General features: G+C 62.3%; 1 protein-coding gene and 1 long non-coding RNA gene across 36 annotated transcripts in view; one reads left to right on the forward strand and one right to left on the reverse strand.

Annotated features, from left to right (window-relative positions):
• Positions 1 to 14,232, reverse strand: part of NRXN2 (neurexin 2) — a 109,515-nt gene that overhangs the window by 23,880 nt on the left and 71,403 nt on the right. For 30 of the 34 annotated variants that reach the window (XM_058689507.1, XM_058689510.1, XM_058689505.1 and 27 more), the window contains one exon: positions 4,175 to 4,356. In XM_058689507.1, coding sequence (XP_058545490.1) covers positions 4,175 to 4,356 — 182 coding nt within the window. Of the gene's footprint in view, positions 1 to 4,174; positions 4,357 to 11,653; positions 12,781 to 14,232 lie in introns of those variants that run through there. The other 4 variants (XM_058689514.1, XM_058689515.1, XM_058689512.1 and 1 more) reach the window with 4 other exon arrangements.
• LOC131488098 (uncharacterized) lies at positions 11,386 to 14,227 on the forward strand. Of its 2 annotated transcripts, XR_009250077.1 has the most exons (3): positions 11,386 to 11,497; positions 13,496 to 13,609; positions 13,928 to 14,227. It is a non-coding gene; the product is annotated as an uncharacterized LOC131488098 (long non-coding RNA). The 2 variants fall into 2 exon arrangements; XR_009250076.1 differs by lacking the exon at positions 11,386 to 11,497 and having other exon boundaries at positions 12,786 to 13,609.

Below are 14,232 nucleotides of genomic sequence, written 5' to 3' on the forward strand. Positions count from 1 at the left end.
ACCCCTGCACTGGGGTATCAACATGCCTCTCCTGGTAGCTCATCGTCCCCCATGGTTGTCAGGCCTGAGTGTGAAGTCACAGGAGCGGAGGTGGGGGTCTGGACTGTGTGTATTGGGGGGTGATGGGTATGGGAAAAGATCAGGGAGACAAGCCACAGCAGACTCACTAAGGAAAGGTGAGCAGGTAGGGGTAGAGGATGGGGCTGGTGGCTGAGGAAGGACAGGTGAGGAAAGACAGGGACTGCAGCCTGGAGAAGGGGAGGAAAGGGTCTCAGCAACCCCCAGGACCTAGGACCCAAGCCCTGAGCAGGGCAGTGCCTGGGGAACCCTGCAGAGGCCACCCAGGATCCAGCCCCAGAAGAGTTCCGTTGATGGCTCCAGAGTGGGAGGGAGCACTTCACTGAATCCTTAAAATGTGCCAGGCCCTCTGTGGGTACTGTGCACGTGTGTCCTCTCCATCCCCACAGTGACCCTCTCAGGAAGCTTATGGTACCCCCAATTCACTGAGGAGGAGACTGAGCTCAGGGAGGTGAAGTAACGTCCCCAAATCCACATCACAAGAAAGGAACCCCGGGTTTGAACCCCAGTTGGCCTGACTCCAAAGCCAGTGCTCTCTCTTCCTTGCCCACTAGTCTAAGGACACACGGACTCAAACTGCGGGGGGGGGGGGGGGTGGTGAGGAATGATCTGAGAGGCTACTAAGGCCAACCTACCTGAGAGACAAAGACATCTAAAGGAGCCAGGGGGAGGCCCAGGAGGCCCTAAACCTGAGCCTCTATTCCATTCCCCTGAACTTCCCAGCAGCACTCCTGAGCTCAGCCTCCTGAGTCCCCCACACCCTCCTGCATAGGACAGACACCCACACAGGCTCACTTAGGCCCCCTGGATCACACACGGTCATGGGACCCATGACCCATCATCAGAGAGGACACACACTCCTGGGGTCTTCCTGAAAGACTAGCCCAGTCCAGCCTGGGCATTAGGACCCATTCAGCTGTCAACTCCTGCAGCCAACAGAGCCAAGCAGCTTGGTGGCCCTGGGGATGGGGAGGGGATTGGGGTTTTGCAGAGACCTGTGCAGGGCACAGGGGGTGCAGCCGTGGCTCACTTGGAGATCCACGCCCAATCCCTTCCCCACTTGTGGGTCCAGTTCTCCCCATCCTAGAACTTGGGAAAGCCACCTGTGCATACACACACACACACACACACGCAGCATCTCTCCTCAGATGCAGTAAAGCAGGGAAACCGAGGCTGGGCTTGCCTAACAAAGAGTACTCGCAAGCCCCCCCGCCCCCACTACCCACAGGCTGACAACATCGCGGGGAGACGGGACGGTCACGGGCGCCCCACGCACGTGGGGGAAACAACCGGTGCCCCTCAGTACTATTGTTAGTAATGCTGCTGAGAGTTTCTCCCCGTGAGGCTCAGCCAGGCAGTGATGGTGGTCAAGGACCCCAGGCAGAGGGCCGGCCAGGGCGACTGGAAGGCAGGACACCTGGGTTCCCTAGGAGGCAGCCGACCTCAGAGCCACGCGCTCCGGGGGAGAGGCAGCTCCCAGAGCTGCTCCCGACGTGAAGTCAGTTGTCACTTCTGTTAAAGTCATTAATTCCTAATTCCCCAATTACCTCATTAGGCGGCGGTGGGGAGAACGCGGCCGCTCCTACAGCAAATAATTATGGGAGTCAAAATTAATTTGGCAAAGTGGAGCGACGCTTTATTAGAAACGTCAAATTGCTTTTCTCTTATTTTGCTGCCGCCTCCCCACTCTCTGAGAGCTGCTAATGACGCGGTGGCGGGAGCTGGTGTGTCACCAGGGGAGGAGGGGCTGGGAGGCTGCCCCCGAGGGGCTCCGGCCCCGCTCCTCCCCCAGAGCCGGCCTCTCCCGTGGCTCCCACACTTCCTCCAGGGCCCCCACCCTCGCCAGGCTCCCCGTCACGGCCTGGCGCCCCCCTCCGGCCCTCTGCAGCACCAGGCGCCGGGCCTCATTCCTCCATGATCCCGCCACAGGCCTCGCCTGCTGGGAGAGAAGAGGAGACCCCTTCTCCCTGCACCCCGACCCCCTACCCTGTGTCTTCAGCACCGGGGAGCCCCGTCCCCTTGCCGCACAGGCACAAAGACACACAGACGTGGTCAAAGAGGCAGACACGCAATGCACACAGATTGACTCGCCCCGTGGAATCGCAGATGGTCGGGGTGTGGACTGACACTGTGCGCTTCCTACGGGCCAGGCCGTGTCCCGAGGGCTTGACACGCGCCATCTCATTTAAACCTCACGGCCTCCCTTTGTCCTCTCAGCACCCAGCTACTACACGGATGGGGAAACTGAGGCTGAGAGCCATGGGGTGACCGCACAAGGACAGAGCAAGGAAGTGGCACAGCTGAGACTCCAATCCGGGCCCTCGGCTCCGAAGCCACGCATGGCCTCTCGTGAGTGTGTGGAGAGAGAACAGGAGCCCTATTCACAGAGAGAAGGACACGGAGACACGGCCACACCTGCCACAGGGTCAGGAGACTGAAGCAACAGCAAATACCAGTCCTCTGGGAAAGGCAAAGTGATCAGAGGCCACCAGCCTGTGCCCCACCCCAGTCCCCCAAGGTCCCGCTGTCACTGCTGACGCCATCGATACGCAGCCAGCCCCACATGTCACACACAGTCAACGTGCTGTCCGCACCCAGCCCCACATGTCACACACAGTCAACGTGCTGTCCGCAGTCACAATCTCCAGAGACACTGTCACACGAGCACGAACCTTCCAGGCCTTCTTCCCAGGCTACTCGCCACTCCACACCCCTCTCCTACACACTTCCCTGCCTGGCCTCCTCCGTCCAGCACCCAGCGGCTGCCGCTTCCACCCCAGCCCATGGGACATCTCACACCTCCTTCCTTGGCTCCCTGGTGGTGGGGGAGGGCTCTGCAACCATGGCACCCGGGAAGAGCTGTTGCGCAAGGAGGGGCCGGTAGCCATGGTCCCATCAGGGGGAGAGGCCAAGAGCCCAGACATGCTACCTTGGTCCCCTTAAAGCCCAGATCCCCACCCCCCACACCCAGACCTTTCCAGCACACAGGGCCTGGCCACCCTACTCAACCCCCCCAGCTCGGGAGTCCTGGCCAGGGTCAGCATGTGGGAGGCGGGCGGCGAAAGGACGCAGCTGTAAGGGGACTTGGAGGTGGAAATGGAGACTGAGGTCAGAGGCCCAGGGGTTAAGTCCGTGGGGAGGGGACAGGGAAGAGGCTAAGGGCAGAAATGAAATAGGGCAAGGCCAGAGGCCATAGGGAAGGGTGTGGGGCTGGACCAGAAGGGGAAAGGGTCACAGAAGAAAAGGGGGTACCCGAAGACTAGAGTTAGGATGGAAACTGAGAGAGGAGCCGTGGGTGCGGCAGGTAGGACGGGGCAGGGGGGTGGTGTGGCAGGTGGACGGAGGAGGGAGTATGGCAGATGGGGCAGATAGGGAGGTAGGGCGGGTGGAGGGTATAATGGGTATGGCAGGTGGAGCGGGTAGGGTATGATGTTGGGGGGGGAGGGTGGGCAGATGGGGGGCGGGTTTGGTGGGAGGCCCAGAGGGAGGCACTGGGAAGAAGCAGATGTGGAGGAGGGGAGCCCGGCGAAACAGCCAGAGCCACGTGGGACAGGAGGCCAGGATAAGGATGTGGGGTGCGGCCAAGAGGCCAGAGGCTGTAGGGGAGGCAGGGTCAAGAGACTGCCGGGAGGGCAAAGGTCACGGGAACAGAGGTTACAGGGGAGCACAGACAGCAGCAGGATCTCAGGCAACGTGCGTTGCGGCTGCTCTGGGGGCGGGGCGGCCTGAAGAAGCGTGGCAAGAACAGGCCAGGACACAGTGGGCTGCCCCGGGTGGCCCAGCGGGGAGCAGGCAGCGGCCCGGAGGGAGTCACAATGTGGGCTGCAGGAGAATGGCCCGGAAGGCTCAAGGAGGCCCCTCTGCTCAGGAAGGTCAGAGGACCCAGAGCCAGGGAGTGGGGAGCCGGAGAGCGTCAGACCCACCAGGGCGGCTCCGGGAGTGCAGAGCAGGAAGGGGATAGGTCTCAGGGGCAGAACCTTGCAGAGGAACCTCCAGGAATCGGGGGTGGGAGGGGGGGATTTGAGGTGCTGATCCCATGGCGGTGAGGGGACTGAGCGGATTGGGGGGGGGCGGGGTCAGGGGCCAGGATCCTTACGATGTGCAGCTGCAGATAGTCTCCGAGGCCGGAGGCACTGTCCACCCGCACCAGCACAGCACTCCGCTGGTGCGTGCTGAAGCCCACGGCCAGGCGGTCCATCCTCGTGCTGGGCCGGTCATTGGGGGGCCACGTGTAGGTGATGAGCGCTCCCCCCTTCCCAAAGATGTATGTGGTCCCGGCTGCAGAGAGAAGGGAGAAGGAGAGATGACTTCAGGAGAGCGAAGCGAGCAGGTCCTCGGGGCTGCAACCAGAGCACGGGGACACCAGGCCCTGCCATCCCAGGGAACAGTTGGCGGGCGGGTGCCCGGCGGAGGGCCTGTGTGCGCGCACAGACAGACGTAGCTGCCTCATCAAGGATTCTAGCTGTAATTACAGCAAAACAGAGAGGCGACAGAGAGAGTGGCACAGAGAGGGAGCCCAGAGGGAGGCTGCAAGGGGACTGAGAAGCGCACCGAGGGCAGGCAGGACCGACCTGGGGGGGGAGGGGGGGGGGCCTGGGCCCGACCGGCTCAGCTTCTCCCAGGGCTGGCAGAGGTGACAGGTCGGAGGTGTGTGCTTCTGTGGGGCCAAGCTGAGCACGCACTGAGGCAGAAGGAGCCCCAGGCGATGGCGAGTGGAGCAGGGGCTGTGTTCAGCTCTGACTCATCGCCTACAGGCTGGCACCCTTCCACTGCCTGCCCCCACCTCCTCCCAAGCCCCTGGAAATCCTGGTCCCAGTTTGTCCAGGACTCCTTGCTTTCACTCCCAATTAGGAGGGGGGCTGCCTGGGGCCCAAAGAGGGGGTGCCTGGAGCCTTACCCATCAAAGAAGAGACAGACCTTGGGGGATGGGGAGACGGGTACAGCGGACTAGAGACTGACAGCCAGAGGAGGAAGGAGGCAGAGAGACAGATGGACAGAGAGGGACAGAGAGGGGTGTAGGTGAGAGAAAGTGGGAGAACAGGAGCCAGAGATGAAGGCTCCCTCTCCCTGCCCTCCCCCACCCCACCCTCTCTCCCCTCTCAGTCTCCTCCATCCGGCTGCCGGGGGCGGGTGTGAGGTCCCTAACGATCTCAGCCCCAAAATAAACCCCATTAGTTGCCATGTTCCCTCCTGCGGCTGACTGGGCTCCCTGGGGGGTGGAAGGGGTAGGTAGGGGCAGACGGTTGGCTGGGATGGGGGTGGGGGGCTGGACGCCCAGGTTCCTGGAAGGGAGCCTTGTCTGGGAAGCCTAGAGGTCTCCTACTCCGGGGGCCTTCAGAGAAGGAAGGGAACTATCTTGCATTCTTTAGAACCTAAATAGAGCAGATGAGATTCATAAAATGCTTAATTAAATAATTAGCCACTAACGACTCCTCTCAAAGCACTTCTGGGGGGGGGGGGGAGGGGAGAGGGGTTTAGGGGAAGACTTATCCAGAGAGAAAGGTGGTGGGGCCTGAGGGCACGTGCCTGAAGTAGGCTGGGAGGAAAGTGGGGCCTTGTGGGTAGAAGTTGGGGCGTGGGGTCAGGGAGCTAGGAGCCAGGGAGGGCAGGCCTGAGGGAGACTTGAGGAGGGCCTGGGGCCTAGACACTTCCGAGGAACAAACTCGGTCAAGACTGCAGCCCAGCTGGTCACCCCCCTCAAGGCCAGGCCCCTCAAGCACCTTGGGGTCTCTCACCTTAGGGTCTAGGCGCCCCACTGCAGTTTGGGCAATCACGGATGAGGGGGATCTACCCCAGGAAGCCCCTAGGCCCCTGAAGGAGAGGGACCCTGAGTGCCTTGGACGGAGGCACCGTCTACACCATCTGCAGGCCCAGGGAAGAGCTGAGGGGAGAAGGGGAGACTCCTGCCTGGGTCCCAGAGAGGCAGCAGGGGTTGGGGGAGAAGGAACTGTTCTCCAGAGCGCTGGTCATCAGCGCCTTCCCTCTCCCCAGATCTGGCCTGAGAGGAGAGATGACCCCGGCCCCCAGGGCAGGGCAGGCAGGAAAGAACCACTCGACGTCTAAAAACTGACATCTGGCCACAGCGAGTGACTGGGAGAGCACCCTCAGCAGACAGAGGTGGCTTGGCTCTGGCCCCTCCAGACCCACGTATCCTTTATACTTGGGGGGGGGGGAGGGGGGCGGTACGGGGTGGGGGCTGGAGGCCCCGGTGTCAGGAGGGAGCCCCAGGATCAGGGTGGAGGGCTGGCTGGGGGCAGGGTACACAGTGAGCCGCACCCCCACCCCAGGCGGGTCACCTGCCCGGAAGGGGCCAGGCCTGAAGGCCGGGTGCAGGGCAGGCCTCTCAGCCGGCAACAGTCTCTCCATTCCCAACACTGCAGCACTCTGGAAAACTGGCTGTTTCCATGGCAACCACCATACCCAGGGTCCTCCCTTCCCCCTCCACTCACAAGCTGCTAGTCCAAATTTGGGGGGTGGGGAGGGCCAGGGGAACAGAGATTGCTGACCTTCTTCCACACGGCCCCTTGACCTGGCCTCCCGGACCAGAGGCCGCTGCCTCTCCACCCTATGGGCTCCGGGGGGCGCCCAGGTAGATGTGGGGAGTGGGGCTCATTGGCTTTCTTGGTCCCTCACACCTGCCAAACCCCATTTCTGTGGAGCCTGTTCCCAAACCTCCCAGGTCTAAGGGAAGGGAGGCCTTCTCTCCTCACTTCCCCACCCCAGGACCCCAGACAGTACATCACCTTGGACAGAACCCGGCCTGAACCCAGACAGGGCCTGAGGAGCGGGCAGGCCCCGTGCCCCACGGGGCAGTGAGGCCTCCGGGATCGGGGGCCCGGCCGGCAACCCCAGCCCCGGGCCCCACGGCAGACACGTCCCCAGTGACGCACCCGCAGACCCCACACCCACACCCACACCCAGGCGACGACACACCCAGCCGCACACAAAGACCCAGCGTGGAGAGGCAGACTCCGATAGGAGACACGAGGCGGCCAGCAAACATTGTGGTAAAAGTGCACAAAGGCAGGCCTGGGCGGGCAGCGAGGGCAGGACTGGACGGCCAGCGTCCCCGCGCCCAAGGCCAAAGGGCACCTGCCCACAGCCCTCCAGTCCCCAGTCCAGGCCACGCTCAGCCCGGCTTCCCCGGGGGCTTTATTACCCAGCTGTTCTGACGCTGCAGCTGGTTATTACGCGGGGTGGGCCTGTTAAAGCCTAAGGGCGTTTATTACACTGTGGGGGAATCGGGTGGAGGGACACCGTCTTAGACCGATGAGGTTGAATGGCTTATTGGACTGGGGCAGCAGTAATTACCCTGGGGAGACATTTCTCCCCCCAGCAGGGCGCCTCCTTCCATCCCGGTAGGGGAGGAAGGCAGGCAGGGGGATGGGGCTCTGCCAGGTCCCTTCTGGTTGTTCCCCAGCTGGACCCCGAGCCCTGGAGATAACTCTCACCTCCCCCCCGCCCCCGCCCCTCTGCAAGCTGTCCTGTATGCCCCCGGCCACCAGACTCCCCTGGAGGGGAAGGCATGGAGACAAGGAGCCCAGGACACCACACCACATCTAGAACCTCTGAAAGGTTCCAGAAAGGGCTCCGGAGAAGAGAGGGGCCTAAGCCAAGGCCCAGAATATTAACTCTAGGAGGCCCAGACCCACTGTCTTTGACCTCCCCATGTAGCTAGTGAGCGCCATAGTGCACAACAGGGCGGGGGGGTTGGGGCACACAACCCCAAAGCCCAAGACAAGAGAGCCTCTGGCCAGAAGCAAGATGCCACAGGCCCAGGTGCCCACCGCCAACAGCCCAGGGCTGGCACCTTCTGTCCACACCCCGCATAGTCTGGGCCTCCTGGACGCAGAAATTCACTGACCCCAGGAAGACACTAAACGATCAAGAACCTTCCATATAGTTCCCACACACCTGCATTCTAGAAAGACACACACACACACAACCATTAATAATGGTTAGCTAACCCAGACCCAAACAATAAACTCATTCCATGTGAATAACCACCCATGCAGTGATGCCCCTGTGGTTCAAACTACATGTGCAGCCCCTCCGTCTGCCAGTCTCCCAGCTGCATCAGAAGCCATGACAGAAACCTTCTGGTAGATCTCGAAATCATGAGAGGATAAAACGTCCTGCACAATCCAGAAAAGCCACGGTCCTAGGTGCCCATAGCCCATCCTGGCTCTTTGTAAATGGACCTTCACTACCCTGGCGGTGGCGGGGGGCGGGGGGGTCTCCACAGTCCCTGGGCTCAGCGCTCTGGCCCACTTCTGGGCCACATACCATCCAGTCACAGACCCCAAGTTCACCCACCCATGTGCAGAATCAAAATAAATGCCAGCCCCCTTTATAAGCTGGAGTGATGAATCCAGAGCTCTCCATCCCTGGCTTCAGGGAGTAGTAGAAACAAAGGTCAGGGGCTGAAAGGCTCTGAAACCAGAATCAGGGTCAAGGACCAGGAGAGTGTCACCCCCTCGGGGCATTTTTCGGATCCAGGTGTACTGGCCCCCCCCACACACACACACCCACCCACCCAAGCCCAGATGACATCAGGTGCAGGGGTGTCAATGGGTATCTGGCAGGTGGATATGGATATTATGCAACAGGAGGGGTTGAGGGGTGGAGGTAAGTGGAGGGAAAGGAGGAAAGGAGGAAAGGAGGAGGGAAGGGGGGAGAGGGGGGAAGGAAGGCAAGGAGAAATACGGGGAGAAGCCCAGAGAAAGGACACAGAGAAGCAAGTGCAGAAGGAGAGGCTCCCTCACACCGGGGGATGTGGGGGAGATGTTGGGGCAGAGAGGGAGGATGCCCCTTGGTCTAGAAAGCTCTCCCAAGTTGGCCTCTTCCTCTAGCCAAGCAGGGGGTCCCAAGAGAAACCTGTCTCTTCCCCTCCTCTCTTGACTAAGGTAAACAGAGGTGGGGCCAGCCAGAGGGCCTCCTCCCAACTCTTCTATCTGTCCTCTGACCCTCTTCCTTCCTCTCACCTGCCTAACCCTCCATGGGTCCCTCCCTTCCGGTTCCCACCACCTTCCAGTTGTGTCCTGCGGCTGCTCCTCGGTTGCCCTGTGGCACTGGGCAGCCATTAGCCCTCTTGGGGCTATTTTTCTCCTCCACACAGCAAGGGAGTGGACATCTCTGAGGCAACCCCAAAACCAACATTCCCTAGCAGCGCCACCCCCCCCCCCACCTCCATGCTCTCTCCTCCATTTTCTCTCCCGGTCTCCCAGCTCCTTGCATCCTGACCCCAGCTCCTTTACTGAGCCCTCCTCTGCCATTCAGCTCCTAGGAAGGTCCCTCCTTCCAATCTGCTGGACTCTCCTGGGCCTACTCCTCTCTCACCTCTGGCCCTCTGCTCCTCACTGCACGCACGCTGCCCACTTTGCACATCGCCTCAGTGCCCAGAAGGATCACGTCCTATCCGGGCCCCTTTGGGAGGAATCACTGGGCCTCTGGGGAGCCAGAGGGGACAATGAAGAGGAGGGACGAGGGCACAGAGGGCCCAAGAGCTTGTGGGGAGAAAAAAGGGGGTTAAGAGCCAGAGAAGGTGTGGGCTGGGGAAGTGGAGGAAGAGAGAGACCTGGGAGCAGAGCGCTGGATGGAGAGGACCCCAGTCTTATGAAGACATGAGAGGAGGTACACTGGGGGAGAGAGAGGGAGGCAGTAGAGAGGAGGGTGGGAAGGGGCCACTCTTGGGAAGTGGACAAAGACGGAATAGAGCACGGAAAAAGAGGAAAAGATAGAGTAGAAAAGGGGGTGAGAAGATTGGGAGGGACACAGGGGCAAAGGTTGGGAAGCAAAGATGGACGGAGGAGGAGTAGCACGAGGGAGGCAGAGAAGAGCGCAGAAATGGTGGACCGGGAGGGGCGCGGAGGAGAAGCGAGGAAGACACAGGCATGGCAGATGAGGGAGGAACAAGAGTGGAGTGAAAAAGAAAGAGAGGTGATGGATGGGCAGAGATGGAAAGTGATGGACGCACAGAAATGGGAGGTGACAAGGGTACAGAGTGAGAGCTGGTGACAGCACAGTGATGAGAGACGATAGGAGTCCAGATAAAAGGTGATGGGAACTTGGAGATGTCAGAACACCATGGGAGTCAAGGTGGGAGGTGATGGGGGGACAGGAACAGGAGGCGAAGGAGGCGCAGTGATGGGAGGGGGGAGGTGCAGAAGTGGGAGGGAGAGAGGTACACAGATGGAGGGGATACGGGTCCCCTATGGAAAGGGATGCCAGTATGCAGGGAAGGGACATGATGTGTGGACTAAAATGGGAAGTGATAGGGTCTCCGGGATGGGAGGTGACAGGTCTGATCTGGACTGGGAAGGAGGGACCTGAGATGGGAAGCGATGGGGTCCGGCACGGGAAAGAGGGGTGAAGTGTCAGGACGTGTCAGTGATGGAGAGAGTGCAGAGGCTGGAAGTTGTGGGGTGTGGGGACGAGAAGCGAGGGGTCACGGGGACCAGGGAGGGCAGAGGTGGAAGGCGGCAGGTACGGAGTTAGGAAGGAATGGCACACAGAGAACCTGAGGGTTGAAGCTATGAAGTGATGGGGGGGCCGAGGCGGGAGGTCATACAGGGCCGAAACAAGAAGTGATGGAGGTTGGAAATGGAAGTTGATGAGGTCTGAGAGGGAAGATGAAGCCGGTTTTGAGATGGAAGGGTTACGAGGGGCCGAGATAAGAGGTGACAGGAAGTGGAAGGTGACGGAGGACTGGCCCAGGTTGATGGGGTGACTGGGATGAGGGGAGGTGGGGAGATTGGGCTGGGAGATCATAGGGAGCCTGGGGCGGGGAGGGGGGGGGGAGTGTGAGTTCCAAGCAGTAAGGTTGCAGAGGTGAGAGACGCTGGGGGTCAGAGGTGCAGGTAGGGCAGAGGTGCAGAGGGGTTGCAAAGGAGAGATGAGGCCCGGAGAGGGCTGGGGCAGGGGAGGGAGCTGACTGTTTGGGGGGTGATGGAAGGCCAGTCAGAGGGGAAACGGGGTGGGTGCGGGGGGGGGGGACAGAGGTGAAATAGAGGCGGACATGGGAGAGGTGGGAGAGGAAGAGACGGGACACGTCAGAGGCAGAGATGACAGATGGGGCGGAGGGGAGCATAGCTGGGGGGACAAAGATGAGAAACTAGGCCCAGAGATGCCGGACGAGCAGTGGGAAGGTAGGGAGGGGCAGAGGTGGAGGTGAGCCGGCTGGAGAAACGGGGAGGGGCAGAGGTGGAGGAGAGGGCAGGGTAGGGGGAGAGCTGGACCGAGGATGAAGGCACAGAGATGGGGAGGTGATGGGAGCGGAAACAGGAAGGGGTTGACAGACCGAGATGGGGAGAAGGAGGTGAAGGTGAGGCAAGAAAGGAGCGATGACGGCCAAGCTGAGGCCGACGCAGGGGGTGATGGAGAGGCCAGGGTGGGGCCGAGGAGCTGGGAGCCCGAGATGGTAGGTGAGGGAACGCGGGCCCGCAAAGCGGAGGGGCCGGGCCTCGGCGCGCACCAGCTGGGGTGCGGCCCGCGGGGCCGGGGCCGCGCGCACGGGAGGCCCGGGGTGGGGGGACGGGGGTGGGGGGGGGGCCGGCCCCGGCAGAGCGCCACTTACCGTGCCCGCCGCGGGTGAGGAAGGGCATGCGGTTGATGGCGATGGGCACGGTGCCGTGCTTGCTGTGGAAGTGGTGGACGTGGTGGGTGGTGCTGAGGCTGGAGGAGACCCGGGCCCCCTCGGCCGCCCCCAGCAGGAGCGGCAGCAGCAGGAGCGGCAGCAGAGGTGGCGGCGGCGGCGTCGGGGGCCCGGCCAGGGCGGGGGGGCGGCGCGGGCACCCCCCCGGCCCGCTCCCCCCGGGGGGCATTTCGGCCCGGGGGCGGCCGCCTCACAGCCCCATGGCCGGGGGCGGGGACGCGGGGCTGCGCAGCCCCGCGAAGCCCCCCTCCGGCTCCGAGCCCCGGGAGGGGGGGTAGGGGTGAAGAGAAGGAAAACCAGAGCCCAAGCCTCGGTCCGGAGCCAACGAAATCAACTGGATCCCGCCGGGGAATCCGAGGTCCGCGGAGCGGCAACGCCAAGGTCCAGGACGCCTGGGTCCATCTCGAGGAGCTAAGGGTCTGCCCGCATCCCGGCGGGGTCGGAGCGGCGCAGAGGGCCGTCAGAAACCCGGGGGAGCGCCCGGGGGAGGGGGCATGGTGCCGGGTGGAGAGGTAGGGGAGGCGCGGGGGCCAAGCAGGGATGGGAGAGCGGGGGAAATCCTGCGGAAAAACCGAGCCGGGGGAGGGGGGAGGCTGGAGGGGAGAAGCGGGAGAACGACGGAGACTAGGGCCAGCCGCGCCGCTGCTGCCGCTGCCGCCCGACGGAGGCCGGGGGGGAAAGGAGGGAGCGGCCGGGGGGGGGGCGGGAAAAGGGAGGAGGGAAGCAAATCCGGGTGAGGGGGGGAATGAAGGGAGAGGAGGGGAGAGGAGAGGAGGGGAGCGGGACTGAGCAGAGGAAAGGCGCGAGCCTGCGAGATTCCGGTGGAGAGATGGAGGCAGCGGAGTGTTGCTGCAGAGGCTGAGGGCTGGAAGGGAGAGGGAGGGAGGAGAGGAGAGGAGCGGAGAGGGAGGGGCGAGGGAGCGCGGGAGGAGGAGGGGGCAGGGCAGAGGGACCCGAGCGGCTCCCGATCTGCGGGCGGCGCTGGGCAGCTCCGCCGCACGGCACCTGGCTAGCCCGCCTGGCGCTCGCCTCTCCTCTGCGCGCGCCCCGCCCCGCCCCTCCCCCGCGCCCGGGCGCGCGCGCGCTCCCCTCCCGCCCGCTCCAGAGAAGGGGCCCTGCTGAATAATTGAACAGGACTGAGGCTAGCAAGAGAGGCAGCTCTCTTCCTCCGCCTTCCCTTCCCCCGCACCTGGACGAACCCCAGTGGTGCCCTCTCTGGTCCAGCGCGCAGAGATGTGGCCATGGCCACCTCTGCACGCACCCCTCGGAACACACGTGCACGCTGGGATGTGGACGGGTATGGAGACACCCACGTGCCCATACAGGCACCAGTGAGCGCGCAGGCACACACACAGGCTCAGACACATACATGCATACATGTGCTCATAGACACTGGCGCACGGACTCACACTCGGCGCGGGGGAGGGGCAGGAGGTGTGCACATGCACAGAGGCACACATGCGCGCACACATACGTGTTCGGCCGCAAGCGATGAACAGCCAACATACACACAGACACCTCCTCCCAGCTCACCCTCCAAAAACAATGACCCAGAGCCTCACAGGTACTCAAGGGGAAGACACGTCACACACGTACAGTCTTCTCACTACCTTCCCAAAAGGGTGCTCCCCTCCCCAGCACACCCTCGCTGGACGCCTCCGATCTTCCCCTCCCCCGGCCTCAACCTCTCCCTCCACGGAGTTTTCAGGACACCTGTCCACTGAGTGTCCCATTTAGGACAAAAACCCTTCCTGGGTCACTTAGGTTCGGCCGAGGAAGCCACTTCTTCTAGGTGCCCCTCCACTGGGGTCTGCCTCCCCCCACTCCCCACCGCAGAGTTTTGGGGACCTCTGGGAAGCACTTGTCATAGCCCAAGAGGTAAGTGCAGAGAGACTCCCGTCCCTTCATCTGGATGTGACCTCTGCACCCACATCAATCTGGGTTCAGTGAGACGATGGTCTCCTCGAACCAGGGAAGGGGTGGGGGTGGGGGGCAGAGGGTCAAGAAAGAGGAAGAGGGAGGGAGGTGGAGATGGACCTGGAAGGAGCCAAAGAAACAGGGTAGTAGAGTGAGGAGGGGTGGCGAAGAAAGGGCAAAAGGAAAGGGGAGGTGATGTGAGAAAGGGGACAGGGAATGGGGGCGCACAGGCAGGAGAGGGCTGGCTCCTGCTAATTGATTCTGAATTTCATCTTCCAGCACCGTGAGCCGGACGGGAACGCCTGAATGCAGTCAGCACCCAGGACAGCTCCCCTGTTGCCCAGGTCACCTCCCCAACCTTGTGGGAGGACGTGGCCCCATTTGGCCCCTGGCCCTTCAGAAGTGAAGAAAGGGGTCCCCAGAAGAGAAGGAAGGCTTCGAGGTGGAACATGGCTCCGTGAGGAAAGAGACACTGCAGCCTGCAAAGCGGGGCTGGGGCCCCCTGAAGCCTTGTCCGCCTGCCCTCTCCATCCCATCCTTGTGCCCCAGGCTCTGGAATAGAGACTGACACAGCTCTGAGCAGG

The sequence above is a fragment of the Neofelis nebulosa genome, chromosome 10 (genome assembly GCF_028018385.1).
Source record: "Neofelis nebulosa isolate mNeoNeb1 chromosome 10, mNeoNeb1.pri, whole genome shotgun sequence".
Taxonomy (NCBI): Eukaryota; Metazoa; Chordata; class Mammalia; order Carnivora; family Felidae; genus Neofelis; species Neofelis nebulosa.